Source organism: Aspergillus ochraceoroseus (assembly GCF_002846915.1).
Source record: "Aspergillus ochraceoroseus IBT 24754 chromosome Unknown P175scaffold_4, whole genome shotgun sequence".
Classification (NCBI taxonomy): Eukaryota; Fungi; Ascomycota; class Eurotiomycetes; order Eurotiales; family Aspergillaceae; genus Aspergillus; species Aspergillus ochraceoroseus.
Window position 1 is genome coordinate 1,204,613 of NW_024468479.1, and position 15,699 is coordinate 1,220,311.

Genomic DNA, 15,699 nt, shown 5'->3' on the forward strand with positions numbered 1-15,699 from the left:
TCGTTATCGCCTTTTAAATGGCCACTTAAGCGAACCCCCCGGGGTCTAGGACAACTATCTCACTGGGCTGAAGCGTGAATTAAGACTGGAGGAAGACAATTCTTTCTCATATTCATCCAATTGATCGATGAATCGGTTGTACTCGATTCTCTAGCCATATCTAACGTGGATAATAATCCAGAGTCAAACAATTCTAAACAAGCCCGAAGAAAAAAAAAAAAAAACAACGTAGAAGGGAAAAAAAAAGAAATATTTACAAGAAGGCAAGAGACGATAGACAGAGAGAGATATGTGTGTGGTGTATGGGGTCAGGATAATGAAATAACGATGTTGTGCGCTGATTGAATTGGAAAAGAGAAAGGAGCAAGCAGACTGGACTCCACTCATGCAAAAGATTAGCTCAGGACAAAATCCTCTCCATAGATTCCGTCTCAAAGCAAAGCAAAGCAAGTACTAAGGGATAAATCCGTAGTAGCGTTGCTGACAGCTCATGTAGTCTAGATTCTATACTGTGATCGGGATTTGATTTTATTTCGGTACGGGTCAAACCAAGGCCGTAGATCCTCGTGCTGATTGGTCGCACAGGGAAATGAATGCGAGAGTTGCTGGATCTGTACCTAGGTGGTAGGTACTAATGTATGTACTTCCGCTAACACATCAGAGGTGCCGCCCGGTGATTGGTTGATTAGGAGTGGAGGTTTGGGCATTCACCTTGGGCGCGCTGGAAAGCGCCAGCGAAAAGGTCCTGCATGGCTGTGTAATGGAAGAGAATGCCTCCCAGGACGGCCAAGTGCCAGATGTTATGGCTTCCGCCAAAGTAATCAAAGAGTCCCGGGCGCCAGCGTTCGGGGATGCGCGAGGCGTAGATGCAGGCGCCGGTGAAGTATACGAGGATGCTCTTCACGACGGGGGCGTAGAAGTAGAGGCACCAGGCGAACCCCCGGGTGTAGGTGAGCTGTGCCAGAGGCGCGAATCCGGTCAGGGCCAGGGTCACGTAAAAGGCCACGCGGGCCCAGGCAAAGTCGGACCGGTTAAAAGTGGGATGCCAGGGCAGAATAACACCACCAATACCGAGCGACATGGTAAGCAAGATATAGATCCAGCGGGATGTTGGTTCGCAGTAGAAAGCTGTGTACTCCGTCGTCACGATCGAGGCCGCGACCAGGAGGGAGATTCCAGTATAGTCAACACAGGCGAACCGTTCCATGAGTGGTTGGTTAGCAATGCTGTTCATTGTATGCCACAAGGTGCTGCAGACCAGGCACTTGCAGGCGGCAAAGAAAAAGACCGCCGCAACCAGCATGTCCGAATTGGTGCTCAGATGGAAGTTGGTATGTAGTGGGTAGAAGTAGAAAGCGATTGAGAGGACAATGAAAAGGCCAATCAGGTGAGACCAGATGTTGACCAGCTCATTCGAAGGAGCGAACATCGAGGCGAAGCATTCCACCGTCGAGGAGGTGAACCGATAGCCCTCAAGGATATGGGGATTTATCCGCCATGGGTGAGGAAGATCAGCATAGCCAATCAAGCCCTTCTCCTGGGCCAGCAAAATGGCTTGATCAATATTCTCTCGCATGACATCCTTGGCTCTACGAGCTCGTTCCATTCCTTCATCCACGGCTTCTCTCGCCTGGACCAATTTGGAGTCGACCGCTTTCCATCCTTCATCCAAGGCTCCGTAGACGCCGCGGTCCCGGACAGCATGAGCGCGGGACTCAAATTCAATCAGAAACGATTCCATCAAGCGAATACCGGCCTGCGCCTTTTGTTCCAAGGTCTCTTTCGTCGCCAAGGCATCGTTGTAGCGATCCTCGAGCGTTTCGACCAGAATCTTAGCCCTCTTCTTACCACCGCCCATAAGCTCCCCGGAGGCGTGGGAACAGGAGTCCCTCACAGCCTCGAGGGTGGCATAGGCTCTGCGTAGGCTAGCATCAATTTGGACCATGTGCGATCGACGATATTCTTCGATCCAGTGGAGGCGTCGTTCCAATTCCGTAAGGAATAGTTCGACCTAAATCACGCTGGTGTTAGGGGAGAAGGCACAGCCAATACGAGGGTGCGGAGAACTGTACGCCTCGACCGAGAGAGAGAGAGAGAGAGAGAGAGAGCGTACCCTCAGGAAAATAGCGTCCGCATCGTAGTCACAGGAGAGTTTCCTAGCCGTATGAAAGGAGTGCCTGCGCTTCCGATCCCGGAGCAGCGCTGTCTCTTCCGAGGGCGTAGCAGCGTAGGAAGTGGTGGTACTATTGTCGAGGTATGACTCGATAGTCACAGATTGAGTAGAGCAGGCCATGATGCAGCCTGAAACCCACAAACACCGGCCAGTTGAAGAATCAATCGTTCATACCCTGCGTTGGAGAGGAGGAAGAGGAAGTCAGATCGAGCGAAGCGCCGAGTGGGTGTTGTTTTGTAGGGGAAACCCGGGAAAATCGGAAGACACTTACATGAAAGACAGCAAGAGAAGGGAAGAATAACGACGCAGAATAATGGGAGGATATAAAAGATATCTGATATATATCTCTCAGAGTCGTCAACTACCGTGGGAAGACGACGAAGAGAGAAAAGGAGAGTTGTAAGAAAGAGGTGGGGGAAGATGGATGGATTCAATATTTCCCAATTAGAAGAAAGAAATCAAATGAATTCATTCCACCTCAACACCTTTTTTACATACTCTCTTCCTTTTATTTCCGCCTCCTCCTTGCTTCGTGATCATTCTTTATTCTGGTTAGTTAATATTGTTGAAGATCTTATTCCAACCCCGTTAAATTTCTTCAGTCTTTTTGTTCCCTCATAATCCAATCCGTTCGTCCGTTCTCTCCACGTTCAATCCACCTAAACCGCCAACCATCCGCCCTGCAAATTCCCAGTGGTCTCCTCCAGCCTCGTTATTCGTTATTCTTCATTATCATCACCATGGCTATCAGAGATATCGTTTCCGACCCCTCCTTGCTGCCCGTCCTCACTACTGCTGCCGAGACGCGGGATCACTGCCAGAAGCTGCTATCGTTGTTGGACCCCTCTCTCTCGCGGGAGGAGATCTCTGAATTCCCCCCAAATGTCCAGAAGCATCTCTTCGCCCTCCTCGCCCAGCTGAGGGGTCAGAACCGTGATGCCATTTTCCGGGTGCGAGAGACGAAACAGCGCACGGCAGAAGCTCGACAGGAAATCGATCGCCTTCACCTTCAGCTGCAAAACTTGTACTATGAGCAGCGGCATTTGACGGGGGAGATTGCTGCTTGCGAGTCTTATGAGTATGTGTACTTGTGGAATTTTCTTCTTCTTTAGGTCCAGCTATTAACGAGTATCTCTGCAGCCACAAATACCGTTCTCTACCTTTAATCCCCCTCGAGGAGTTTCTCGAGCTTCACCCAGAGCACCGCGAGTCCGATGAGCACGAACTGATGATTGCGCGCATCAACCACGAGCATGCTGAACGAGAAAAGTTGGAACAAGCCCGCCAGGAGCTACTCAAGCGCAAGCAGGCCTTGATTACTGAGAATAACAAACGGAAAGAGGACCTGGCTAGTCTCGATCAAGACCTGGAAAGGTTTATTGATGTAGGGTGGTCGCTTCATCGTCTTGTCGGCCATTTGCTAACATTATCTACAGGCTGCGAAACCCATTCAGAAGATTTTTGAAAAGGAATATTAGCATTGATCTTTCCGTCCGCTCATTTCATTTTTTTTTTGTTTGGCAAGGAGACCTCGGCGCATCGGTTGATACCCATTTAATTTTTGGCCTTAAGACTCTAAAATCCCGGAAATCTTTTCTGTATGATTAAATAGTGAAAACCATTGAAAATCAAGTTCAATTAAATAACCCATCTGATGCATGTACTGTTGTAATTGTTGGTGGTCGTCAGTTACGATCGTGATGGATCGGAGTCTCCGCTTTCAAGGGTCTCTCTCTCTCTTTTACTTGCCGTCAACTTCAACTTCATTACTTGGCTTCTTCCAACATCTTCCCTTCCACCACCTCAAGTGGCTCCTGTCGATCAGCAAATCCGAAACAAAGCATGCCCTGGTCATGACCGCAAAGAACGAAGACCCAGGGTCTTCCCGGACTACCATGGCCTCCACCATCTCCGCTTCGCGTCTCCTTCCCCCGGAGAGCCCCAGCGCCATACAGACACGAACCAAGGTTATTGCAGCGTTCTGGGCGGTGATTCTCTTCCTTGGATTTCCGATATGGTGGCAGACCACTTCTATCCATCGTGCTACGCTGCCTATTCAGGATATGATGGAGTGGGCTGGTGGAAAGGTACCGTTACCCCCGTCTCGATGACCTGCAACGCAGCATGCTTTACTGATGCGATATCTGCTCCAATAGTGCCGCCCTGTATTCCCTGTTGAAATTCGATTTGATACCCCATCCTTACCGGAACCCGAAGCGCAGCAACTGCTCCGCACCATCCAGCATACCCTGGATGATTTGAATGAGTTCTCCGCACATCATCTGCGTTTGAAGCTGTCGGATGAAGACGAATTCGGCCAACCAACTGAGAAAGCTGATACAGCTCTAACAGTGCGTCTCCTGGCGCAAGACGACCTGTCGAGCCCCCGATCAGAGCTTCACAGCGACACGACACTACTCAATATATTCTATCCCCCGAGCCAGATTCCGCCTCCGCCCTCGTCAAATTCGCCCCTCTCGTCGTTCATCGCTGGAGAGCTCCAACGTCTGTTTGCCGAAGAGAAAGCAATTATGGCACATATCCTGTCTGGCAGCGCCCTAGGAGCCAATACCAATCCTGCTGGGTCTTCCAACCACCAAGCGAAACAGCAAATTCCCCCGCAGCTCGCAGAGAGCATCATCACGCGACGGTTGAGGCGCTCCATGAAATATGCCGAAACCTATCACCTGGCGTTCTCTCTCTTCACCCCTGGGCCTGCTCCGTCCTCCTGGGATGTCCAATCCGCAGTTCAGGAATACATCGCCCCGCTCTTGCAGGCCCTCCACCCCATCAGCAACTTCACCGTCGACACCCAAGTCCAGCTCTACGCAACCTTCTCCCCCACGGCACCTCTCCCCGAATACGACGAAGCCCAGGCTCTCTGGACCCTGAAAGAAGAAGATCTCAGTGCCTTCATCAACGCTGCTGAATGGCCACTCAGCCCCAGCATCGGCAGCGGCCCAACCATCAACTTCATCCTCTACGTCCCAGCCCCATCTCAATCCCCCCTCGTCGTCAAAGAAAGCAAGGCCACCAGCTGGATCATTCCGCAATGGGGCGGCGTCTTCCTCCTCAACCCACCCCTCCCCGCAACCACGGACGTCCCCCCTTCAAACCCTCCCCATCTCACCAACGAGGCCCTCGGCCCAGCTTTCTTAACATTCTCCCACCAGCTCCTCAACCTCCTGGGCACCCCTTCAACACCCACCTCCCTCCCCTTCCGGCTCCAAACCCTCATCCGCATCCGCGCCGCCACCCTCCTACTCTCCGCCTCCTCAACAATGGGCTCCCTCGCCCGTCTCACCGAATCTCTCCCTTCCATCCCCATCCCCGCAACGGTCGCCTCCTCTGTCTCGACCACGCTCTCCCATCTCAGCTCCGCATGCGAACATCTCCGGAACGGGCGCTTCCAGGATGCGTTGGCGAGTGCTCGTGTCGCAGAAACAGCGGCCGAACGCGGGTTCTTTGAAAAGAGCATGGTCGGTCAGGTTTATTTCCCTGATGAGCACAAAGTCGCCGTTTATCTACCGCTGTTGGGGCCTATCGGGGTTCCCTTGGTCCTAGGGTTATTGAAGGAAATTAAGAGGGTGATTGCCGGGTGGAAGGCGAGGAAGTCCACGAGTACAGCTACTTCTTCTTCTTCTTCATCATCGTCGTCATGAAATTGTCGGTGTTATTGTCCTGTGTAGTATAGTTTATTCAGTATAGCATAGCTTGTTTATCTTCATCGATGTTTATTTCGAGTCATATTTCGGTATTTAAACTGTGTAGATAAGTCGGTAGGTAGGTTAGGTAATTCAGTTGGCCTGTCCCATTGGGCATACTGGTAAATCAAACGACACTGAAAATGTTCATCTAAACGCTCGCTAAACCTGGTTAAATTATACACAAGAAAACAGCAGAGCTCTGACAACTAAAAGATAGAGATAGAATAAGAAAAAGAAAAAGAAAAAGAAAAGAGTTTTCAAGAGTTTTCCAGAGTAAACGCACGATGCACGATGCTCGATGCTAGAGTTTACATGCATAGTAGTCAAGTTGCCAGTAATAAGTCGGAAAACTATGTTCAAGGAATTCGACTGGAAAGTTTCGGTGGTGGAGCGAGCAGAAAGCGCGGGTTTCCTCCGTTATTGGCATTGCCAATGTGGCTGGGATTCGCGGCTGAAGCCTGTGCTTGATTCATTAGATCGCCTAGAGTCGTGTTTGGTCTGGGATCGGGAGGCGAAGCAGCGTTCGACGAGCTCGTGGGAGCAAACACCCCTGGAGGGGTATAGACTCTTATACTCTCCATACTGGGCTGGCGCTGGCGCTGGCGCGGCGGGGTAAACGGCAACGGGGGAACCGGCTCCACGGGGATCGGGGTTGGTTTTGGAGCTGCACCGAAGAGACTCTTTACACGGGATCGGCTGCGCTGGAGGACGGAGCGGGCTCCCTCGGATTGGCGTTTAGGGTTTGGGCGGCGGAGGAAGTCTGTGCGGAAGGAGCTGTCTTCTGAGGGGATGGGATCAGAGATGCCGATCAAGGTGCCGGTGGATTTGCGGTGGGTGTTTAGGGCGACTTTGGCCGAGGGAGGGAGGTTGCTTTTGTGTTGTCGGCGGATGCAGACCGTTAGGAGGAGTGAAGCTAGGGCGCCGAACACGGCACCTGGGAAGAATCCGGCGAGGATGGCGTTGGTGGGGAAGTTGGGACATGTGGTCGCTGAGGTCAAGCTGGTGTTGCTGCTGTCGGAGATGGAGGAGTATTGGAGGTAAGGCGTTGAAAGTGTTGTAGATGCGTCCGTGGTAGTTGTGCTGGAGGATACAGTAGGAGTAATCGATGCGGTGGCATCTGTAGTGGTGGTGGTGGTGGAGGAAGAGGAGGAGGAGGAAGTTGTTGTTGCTGTAGATATGGATGCTGTACTGGAAGAGGTTGATTCTGTCTGAGTCTTGCTTTGCGTTGTGGTGGAGGTAGAGGAGGAAGTATCGTCCATTCCACAAATACTGCCCTGACAGGTATATCCGAACGGACAACATGAGTCTCCGCAAGTGGGCAATTTGTCGTCCAGACGAGTGGTTTTAATAACCGCATCCGGGTATAGAGTGGCATTTTGCTGCGATACATCACAAGTGATGGTCTGGATATAGGCACAGCTTTGGCCTGATGGACAACAGATGACTGAGCTTCCACTGTCAACGGTCACGCAGGTTGACGACGAAGAGCAACAGAAGTTGTCTGGTAGCCCAGAGCCGGAACACCTGTTGTAATTGCTGGGACAGGTACTAGACCTTTCCCACGGGAGATTCAATGCATAACTTGAGGAGATCTTCGAAGAGAAGATGGTCAAAAACATGACTATAGAGCGTCTCACAGAGACATGGTTGTTCAGTGGTGCTGCCATGGTAGACGACTAGTCTACCAGAGACTGCAAAAAACAAACAGAGGTTATCAAGAAGATTCAAATTAAAGATATGAAGCGGTGGAAGATCACACTGATAATGATAAGCCCAATCAAAGGCAATCCCACAGTGATGAGCACAGATAAAGCAGCCTGAACAAAATATAAAACCTCAGACAAGTCTCACACTAGACAGACGTTGAGGGGAGAATGAGCAAGAAAGAGAGGACGGGACTTGTCTGGTATTTGACGCCCATATTGAAATTGCCTTCTGCATCCAGTTACAGAAATATCCCACGCCCAGGCTTCTGTAAGCGCCGTGGTCCGAGAATAGACACAATCATGGAAGCTCATAGTTAGTTGCTGGTCTTATAACGAACGACGGAGGAAAGGACTGGGGGATTAAGCAACGGGATGGTCGATCCTTGACCCACAGGACAGGATCTGATTCGACAGGAAGAGAAATTGAGGCGCTTAGAGACAGCTGCGAAGAGCAAGACCGAAATAGAATCTGGATGGATGTCTGATGCTGTCTGATGCTGTCTGATACTGGTTGTCAGTGGTTGATGCTGGGCGATGGAAGTAAACAGGTGATTTCTGGCCTGTGATTGGCTGACATTGGCGCCGGGTTACCTCAGCCACGCTAAACCGGATCGGGACCTCGAAATTCTGCGGCTTTTGGAGTTTGGAAAAAGCTGCGATTCGGATTGTTGGACGGACTTCGTGCGGCTTTCTTCCTTCTACACCTTATCACCATGCTTCATCGACTCCTACGGCCGCAGTCTTCGCTGCGTGCGGTCTCCGCTCTCTCCCAGGTAAGCTTTTCCTGTTTCAATGGTCCCCCCCCCCCCCTGGGATAGTACTGATCTGGTCGCGCTTTAGAAACCCGTCTCCGCCCTCCCACGTTTCCAGAGTCGAGCACTGCACAATGTTCCCCAGCTAACACACAATGGGTACTTTAAAGAGCACGGTGTACCGGAACTTCTATCTCCAGAGGCATTCGACTTTTCGTGGACGCAATACCAGAGGCTCCTCATCGACAAATTGAACTTGTTGACACAGGGTATGTCGGGTCCAGATTCGAATCAAACGGATATCCAGGGCATACGCGGACGGAAGAATTCTAACTCAATGGATAATAACAGACACTGTGGATGCCGATGCGAAGCCCGGAGAATTGCTGGTCAAATACTCCCGTCGCCCGGAAATGGCCTCGGTGTTCAACCATGCGTCTATGGCCCACAACAACCATTTCTTCTTCAACTGCCTGGTGAGCTCAAGTTTGACCCTAACTGCTTGCTCGGAAGTTAACGTTGAGTCGACGATAGTCCCCTACTGCCACGGAGATCCCTGAAAACTTCGCCAAGGACATCGTCGATACCTGCTCCTCGATTGAATCCCTGAAGCTCGATTTCCTCGCCACCGCCAACGCAATGTTCGGCCCCGGATTCGTCTGGCTGGGCAAGAACCTGGAGCGCGAAGGCTTGATGCACATTTTCTGCACGTACAATGCCGGCTCACCATACCCTGCGGCCCACTCTCGACGACAACCCGTCGACATGGCCACCCACACCCCCGAGACTGCCCTGGGCAACCAATATGCGGGAGCGATGGGTGCTCACTCCGCCAACCAGAAGAGCCTTGCCCCCGGTGCTGTGGATGTTCAGCCTATTCTCTGTGTCAACACCTGGGAGCATGTATGGATGATGGACTACGGGATCGGCGGAAAGGCCGAGTATCTGGAGCGGTGGTGGAACCGGATCAACTGGGAGGTGGTTTATGACAACTACAATGCCGTCAGCTCGGTACGAGGAGCCCGCGGTGCAGCCAACCGCGGCCGCAGCCTGAGCATGCTATAAACTAGGTGCATATGGAGTATTGTCTGACAATCTTGTTTCATCTAAAGAAATTTGTATTATATTAACCGGGTTTCAGGATTTGTTCTGTTGGGTCTAATTGTACAGCGATTCATCGCAGGTAGAGAGGACAATAAATAAATAAGGCGCTCACATCTAAGAATCTATCTATACACACACACACACACACATATTATACAGAGTGAGGAAAATCACCCATGAATCTCCTTAATCCTCCTCTCAAACGCCTCAATCATAACACCAGCCATCTGCCCCTCAAGCGCACTCATCATCTTAGCATGCCACATATTCTTAAACTCAAACCGAATCTCCAACTTGACCGTAGTCTCCGACCCGCTCTTCTCCTCCAACGGAACCAACTCCCACCTCGTACTCAGGAACTCAAAAACCCCCTCGTTGGCCCCCGGAAAATCCAAGAACCCAGCAATGCCCCCCGCAGAGCCGCTGGACCCCCGCTGTCCCTGGTTCGAATCCACCCCGAACTTCGCTCCCGAGCGGGCCTCGACGACCCAGGTCCCCGGGTCACAGGTCACCTTGGACGTGAACGTTTCGCTGAGCGGGCCGTATCCAACCGTTAGGAAGGCGCGGGTCGGGTACCCGGTTTCCGGGTCTCGGGCTGTAACGGTTGACGCGGTGAGGAAGGGGAGGAACTGCGCGTAGGATTCCACGGAGGAGATGACGCTGAATAAGGCGGAGGGAGGGTAAGGTAGGGTGCGGGATGCGGTTAGGAGGCGGGATTTTTCGTTTTCGTTGTTTCCGTTGTTGTTGTTGTTGTTGTTATTAGTAGTGGAGGGTAGCTGGGGGGGGAGGAATGAGGAGAGAAAGGTGCGTTTTTGGGAGTGGATGTGGTGAACTTGACGCTGGACGTGACGCTGGACGTGACGCTGGACTGGTCGCTGGGTTCCTGGTGATGCGGTTCTCCCAAGCGAGTGGCATTGGCGCTGTGGTGGGAGGAAAGATGTCGGGATCCGTTTATGACTGAGGTGTCTGAGTGATAGGGGGGGTTTGGTGGTGGCCATGTTGAGGTTATTGATTCATTACTATTGGTCTATGCTGCTGGGATTGGATTGTATCTTGTACTTCAAGTGCGTGGGTGAGGTTCTGGAATTGTTCTATAGGATGACTCAGCAGACTATATTTGTTTGTATGGTTTGCATCTTGTCAGTATAAAAGGAGTACATCACCGAACGAGAGGAGTGTAAGTCTCTTTGTTGACTATCCTTATCATCATGATTATATACAAGTCACCGGTCACTGTTACTGCGTATACCACAACCCGTTCCCATTCAAGTCCGGTCGGTCGTGGATCTGACGATCCCAGAGATTCTACTAAAGTCAGTAATTCGGGTATTTTGACTAATATCGGACTGGGAGAGGAATGGAGAGCCATACCCAGTTCAGATTTGCAGGAGTATCAAGCATTTCCCCGATTACGTCTAATGAAGCAAACGGCGTGTCCATCGATGTCATGGGATCCGTCATGAAGCCCGTAGATATGTCGAGTGGGTAAGGCTGGTTGTCTAGGCTCTCTAGGTCCTGCCAGCTACCATATGCGGGAGGTTGATCTGGTAGCTTCGGTCAGTGATGGATCTCTCAAGTGCATTTATTGTTGATGGGGACATACTACTGGTGGTGACTGGCTCTGCTTCCAGTTCCAGTTCCGGTTCGGTGGTTGGGTCTGTTGTACTGGAGGAGAAGATGCTCGATTTCGGTGGCGGGATTGTGTGAAGTCCCTTTTTCACTCTCCGGAGCATAATCGTCAATGCGGCATAAGCCTTTTGTGCGTCTACTGAGCGCTTGCGCAGTTCGTTGAGTATCTGGTGGGATTCTTCCAGAGTAGAGAGAAGATCATCCCGGTCTCGGATGACGACGGCTACGTCGTCATTGGGCCTCACTGCTAATGCGCCGCCGGCTGCGTGGCTGTAAGAGAGCTCCATGCATAGGATCATCGCCGCGAGGAGGTTATCCGTGTACTGGATTGAGTTGGGGAAGTATCGGTTTCGGTACATCAGGCCTCCGGGTTGGTTTTCGCGATAGATATCTGCGTAGCCACGGAGAATCTGTTTTGCGGCTGTAATACATACGACTCGCGAGTATGCATATCGCAGATTTGAATGGACTTCTCCCAGGTACCGTCTGTGGAGCACGCAACGGGCTTTCTGATATGTGTTTTCTAGTGCATATCGTCTGACGATCAACTCGGGCGGGTCCATAATGCACTGGTCAATTGGGCGCGCGCGAAACACTGGTGGGACAAGGTCATGCGCCTCCTCCATCTGTCGGTCGAGTTCGAGCGCTTCTTCGTATGTCACTGGTTCCCGCGAGTATGCCATATCCAGAATCTTCCCAAACGTGGCCATCAGCCGGGCCTTGGCGATCGTGTAGGAGGTCGTAGTGACTTCATTTTCCGGGCGCGGTGGAGGAAGCTTTTTTGTGTTCTCATTGTAGTGCTCGTCCGAGAGGTTGCGCGGCAACGCTGTATCATAGTGCCAGTCCAGGATTGTTCGAGGAACGCCAATCTCAAAGGCAATGAGGGTATCTAATTGATACAGGAATACCCACATCCGGCGCCTCATTTCCCCATCAAAGACGGATATAGCTGGAAATTGATCTGGATCGCGGTGGTAGCCCATGCGCATGGCTAATTTAACGGTAATCCCCAAGAGAAATGACACTCCGATTTGGGCGTCGTTGCTCATGTAGAACTCTACCATGGTATAAAGGAATAGCCCCTCTACTTTGTATCGTCCGGCCAAGGTATAGTTTGATTGAGAAAGGCATTGTGCGCTCCGTTTCCTGGAGGTGTTGATAATGTCCATTTGGTCCTCGGTGACACCTTCTAATGAGTCTCCGCTGCGTTGGTGGAACAAAACGCCTAGGGATAGAATCGCGTACAGCATGCCCAGCCATGGTAGACTGACATCTTGCGGTCTTGTCCAAAATTGATTATACTGGGTTTTGTCAGTTGATCCCGCCAAATAGGACACCCAGCAGGATGGAATCACGCACCTGTTTGTGGAATGTGGGAATATGGAGAATCACTAACATCAACAAGTCAGTATCAGCACCCAAGGCGGGCCCCAAAGCAATACATACCAACAGCAGGCTGGTTGGAATTAATAAACAACGACACTAGCCTATCAGCCACCGTTCGACTCGGCAGATCAGTTAGAAGCTCTTCCTTGGTAGCTGTTTTACCCAATCCAAATAAAATCGTCGGCGCATTCTCATTCACAGGCTCGTACTCGACTGCATCTTCATCCGAGAGCTCATCGCTGTCCCGCAGCGACTCTTTAAACTCATTTATCTAATTGATCAGATCAGTATTGCCACTTGTGCTGTCGATAAAGAAGGGCTAACCAACCTCTTCAAGAATCGCCTTCCAATGCGCACTATCAATATAGCTCGTCCCCGTGTCTTTAACTACCAACTTCCCAGGCTGGTCGGCTGGCGAATCTTTACCCACCTGGTCTGGAGGAGATGGCGGCGTCTGCAGCATCATTTGCGGCCCTGGCTGAGGAACCTCTACCCCAAGGCCATGCGGCAGTAGCGAATTGGCATCTGGATCCCGATCTTGGCTCTGGCCTGGGTTCTGGTCCCCCCCCTGCCTCTTCTGCTGCGCAAGAGAGAAAATCAAATTCTCTAGATGCTGCAGTCGATCCTGAACATGAGTAGGACTGGACCGGCCATGCGAAGGCCTGCCTCGCGGTCCGCGTCCAACGAAAGTACAAGTGGTAGCTTCGCCTCTTTTCCTGCAGTTCGTGCACGGATGGGTACGGCAGCATTTGAGCCTTTTATTGATTCCGTCAGTCCAACACCTACGGAAGGTATATTAGAAGGAGTGGAACGTACTTCCGGCTTCTGCAGGCTGTGCAGGAGAGTTGGACTCGGGTTCGCTTTTTCCCCTTCTCTTTGAATAGTTGGGCGGGGTCTTTAGGGAGGGGGTCCGCCATTGCGGTAGACCAACAAGAGTCGCAGTCTTGAGATGAATATAGCGCGAGATTAGACAAGTTGGATTTCAAAAGCATGAGATTTGATCATGAATTAACTCACAGTCTGGCAAATGAGAGATATGTACTAGTACGCCGTACCAGGTAGTTTAGGTATTAGTGAAGTTGTGGTGAGACTGCATGATCTCTTAAGCTGTTCGGTCTCCGCCAGTTATCTCCGGGGTTAAGCCCCACCCACCTACACTATAGAAGAAATCTGGCATTCAGTGAGATGTATATACAGTAGAATAGATCATGGATATAGATTGAGTCGAATTTTCCAATTCAGTGCATTTTGGTCACATAGGTTTAAATCCGAACGAAACATGCAATCTACAAATGTCTACAGCTTTGCGCGGAATGAGGTGCGCAAAGAATCCAGACCTGAGGGTCCATCGTAGATCTGCTGTTCCACCATGCGGGTGTTGATCTATGAGCAAGTCAGTATGAATATCTGGCATAGAGGAAAGACTCATACATGTTGAGGGCCAAGTTCGTCTACCCGCTCAACACCAAGCAGGCGCATACAGGTGGCGGTTTCATCCGCTAGGACTTAAACCCAGTCAGTATGAAACAAGTGTCTTAGGGTAAGAGTGTATTACGCACTTTGTAGGGTGCGCTTCACGCCGGCAGTACCACCAGCTCCCAGTCCCCAGAGGGCAGGTCGCCCAATTCCCACAGCCTTTGCGCCCAGGCAAAGAGCCTTCACAATATCTGTCCCACGCCGAATACCGCCGTCAACCCATACGTCGAGCTTGTCGAATACCTCAGGGCAGTATTTGCGGATCTCGAGCAAGGTGTGGACTGCCGGAGGAGCAGTGTCGAGAGCTCTTCCACCGTGGTTTGACAGGATGATACCCTTGACCTGGGGCCCGTGAAGAGAGGCGATGTATGCATCTTCATGGGTCTGAAGTCCTTTGAGAATAATCGGGAGATCGGTATGTTGGGCCAACCAAGGTAGCGTTTTTTGCCAGGTAAGTGTAGGGTCGGTTCCCTGAAAGAGCTGCCTGCCAACACCACTTTCGCCTCCGCCTCCAGCAGCAGCAGCAGCAGCGTTACCTCGCTCGTCGTCTTCTCTCTTGCCAGGAACGGGTGCATCGAGGGTAAGGACAATGAACTTGATCGCCTTAAGCTTATTGATCCGTGCCAGTTGCGCCTCGCTCTTCTTGCGATCGGTCTGAACGTAGAGTTGCCATCCAAACACCTGGTCGGGAGCGGCATTTTCCACGATCTGCTCCGGAGTCATGGATGCATTGTTGGAAATGATCTGCATCGCTCCAAAGCTGCGACAAGCTTCTGCGATTCCTGCCTCGCCATCGGGGTGGCCGAGACGTGCCATGGCCGCGGGAGATACATAGATAGGGAGTCCCAGCTTATGTCCCAGAACGGAGATATCGAGTTCGCATCGCGTACAGTCGATGAACACCCGGGGTCGCAGGAGAATCGATCGATAGACTTGCGTGTTAAAATGTTTCGTGATTTTATCATCGGCAGCCGAAAAATAGTACGCCCATGCCTTTTTGCTTACTTTCTTGGTGGCCAATTGCTCAAGATCGTCCATGTTAAGAAGCGCTTCCATTGGAGGGAAATCATCTTCCTTTTCCGGGGCGGACGCGGCATTAGCTTCTGGTTTCGGCAGAGTGGCTGGGTCAACGGTTCCTAGGCAGGCTTCAGGCTTGAGGTTTTCCTCTAGGATCCCTGGGGGATGAATGGGGTCATATTCCTCCGTGGCATCTTTCCCGGACAGTTTGAGAATGATCTTAGCTCCGCCAGGGTGTTCTGAGAGAAAGTCGGTGACCTGAATGAGCGAGCATTAGTGCGGGAGAGCATGGACCTAGGTACAGACAGGTATTGGAGAGGAGATCGAACATCGTAGACCTTGCCATAGAGAATTACCCAGCAACTCTCTTGTGTATTGTGTTTTGCGACTGTGGTCAATTCATCAGCAGAACATTTACAAACATGGAATCAGAATGAAGGGAGGTAACTCACCCTCGGCCGCATTAAATACCTTGACCATTCTGTAGCAAATACTGGAGTCAATGGGGAGGAATAAAAGAGAAGAGAGAAGAGAGGGAGAAATTACCTATATTATATATATATATATATATATATATATATATATTATTTCCATCGAGGATGGACGTTCAGCAACGGGGTATTCTAACCCGAAGCCATCCACCAGAGAAGTTGAACTCGGGCTCAACTCCGATGATGTGTTGGGAATATCGACAGTGGGGGAAAAAACTTTCTAGATAAATATTCAATAAAAAATCTAGCTATAGTTGA

General features: G+C 51.1%; 7 protein-coding genes across 7 annotated transcripts; 2 read left to right on the forward strand and 5 right to left on the reverse strand.

Moving 5' to 3' along the window:
- Positions 1-185: 185 nt before the first annotated feature.
- Positions 186-2,712, reverse strand: P175DRAFT_0501511 (hemolysin III family protein). Its single transcript, XM_040897185.1, has 3 exons — positions 2,445-2,712; positions 2,114-2,348; positions 186-2,011 (listed from the first exon to the last, which is right to left on the reverse strand). Exons 2-3 carry the CDS (start codon positions 2,291-2,293, stop codon positions 686-688), a joined length of 1,506 nt encoding a protein of 501 aa, XP_040752271.1. The 5' UTR covers positions 2,294-2,348; positions 2,445-2,712; the 3' UTR covers positions 186-685.
- A 201-nt stretch (positions 2,713-2,913) lies between these two features.
- On the forward strand, positions 2,914-5,835 carry P175DRAFT_0509397 (uncharacterized protein; the record flags this gene model as incomplete). Its single annotated transcript, XM_040898421.1, has 4 exons — positions 2,914-3,251; positions 3,314-3,562; positions 3,999-4,260; positions 4,330-5,835. The coding sequence occupies 4 exons, from the start codon at positions 2,914-2,916 to the stop codon at positions 5,833-5,835; spliced, it is 2,355 nt and encodes a 784-aa protein (XP_040752272.1).
- A 200-nt stretch (positions 5,836-6,035) lies between these two features.
- P175DRAFT_0235973 (uncharacterized protein) lies at positions 6,036-7,749 on the reverse strand. The gene is made up of 2 exons (XM_040892665.1): positions 7,640-7,749; positions 6,036-7,571 (listed from the first exon to the last, which is right to left on the reverse strand). Exon 2 carries the CDS (start codon positions 7,545-7,547, stop codon positions 6,237-6,239), a length of 1,311 nt encoding a protein of 436 aa, XP_040752273.1. The 5' UTR covers positions 7,548-7,571; positions 7,640-7,749; the 3' UTR covers positions 6,036-6,236.
- Positions 7,750-8,299: 550 nt separating this feature from the next.
- Positions 8,300-9,403, forward strand: sod4 (mitochondrial 37S ribosomal protein mS42; the record flags this gene model as incomplete). Its single annotated transcript, XM_040893900.1, has 4 exons — positions 8,300-8,359; positions 8,427-8,611; positions 8,646-8,814; positions 8,873-9,403. 4 exons carry the CDS (start codon positions 8,300-8,302, stop codon positions 9,401-9,403), a joined length of 945 nt encoding a protein of 314 aa, XP_040752274.1.
- Positions 9,404-9,612: 209 nt separating this feature from the next.
- On the reverse strand, positions 9,613-10,185 carry P175DRAFT_0411647 (ubiquinone-binding COQ10-like protein; the record flags this gene model as incomplete). Its single annotated transcript, XM_040893055.1, has 1 exon — positions 9,613-10,185. A coding segment is annotated over one exon (573 nt), but the record flags the coding sequence as incomplete, so codon positions are not given.
- Positions 10,186-10,626: 441 nt separating this feature from the next.
- P175DRAFT_0501517 (putative C6 transcription factor) lies at positions 10,627-13,432 on the reverse strand. Its single transcript, XM_040897186.1, has 7 exons — positions 13,274-13,432; positions 12,786-13,212; positions 12,518-12,728; positions 12,431-12,462; positions 11,046-12,372; positions 10,814-10,986; positions 10,627-10,747 (listed from the first exon to the last, which is right to left on the reverse strand). Exons 1-7 carry the CDS (start codon positions 13,372-13,374, stop codon positions 10,679-10,681), a joined length of 2,340 nt encoding a protein of 779 aa, XP_040752276.1. The 5' UTR covers positions 13,375-13,432; the 3' UTR covers positions 10,627-10,678.
- On the reverse strand, positions 13,433-15,442 carry P175DRAFT_0501518 (FMN-dependent alpha-hydroxy acid dehydrogenase). The gene is made up of 5 exons (XM_040897187.1): positions 15,403-15,442; positions 15,280-15,338; positions 14,017-15,208; positions 13,889-13,962; positions 13,433-13,840 (listed from the first exon to the last, which is right to left on the reverse strand). The coding sequence occupies exons 1-5, from the start codon at positions 15,428-15,430 to the stop codon at positions 13,754-13,756; spliced, it is 1,440 nt and encodes a 479-aa protein (XP_040752277.1). The 5' UTR covers positions 15,431-15,442; the 3' UTR covers positions 13,433-13,753.
- Between the last annotated feature and the right edge of the window lie 257 nt (positions 15,443-15,699).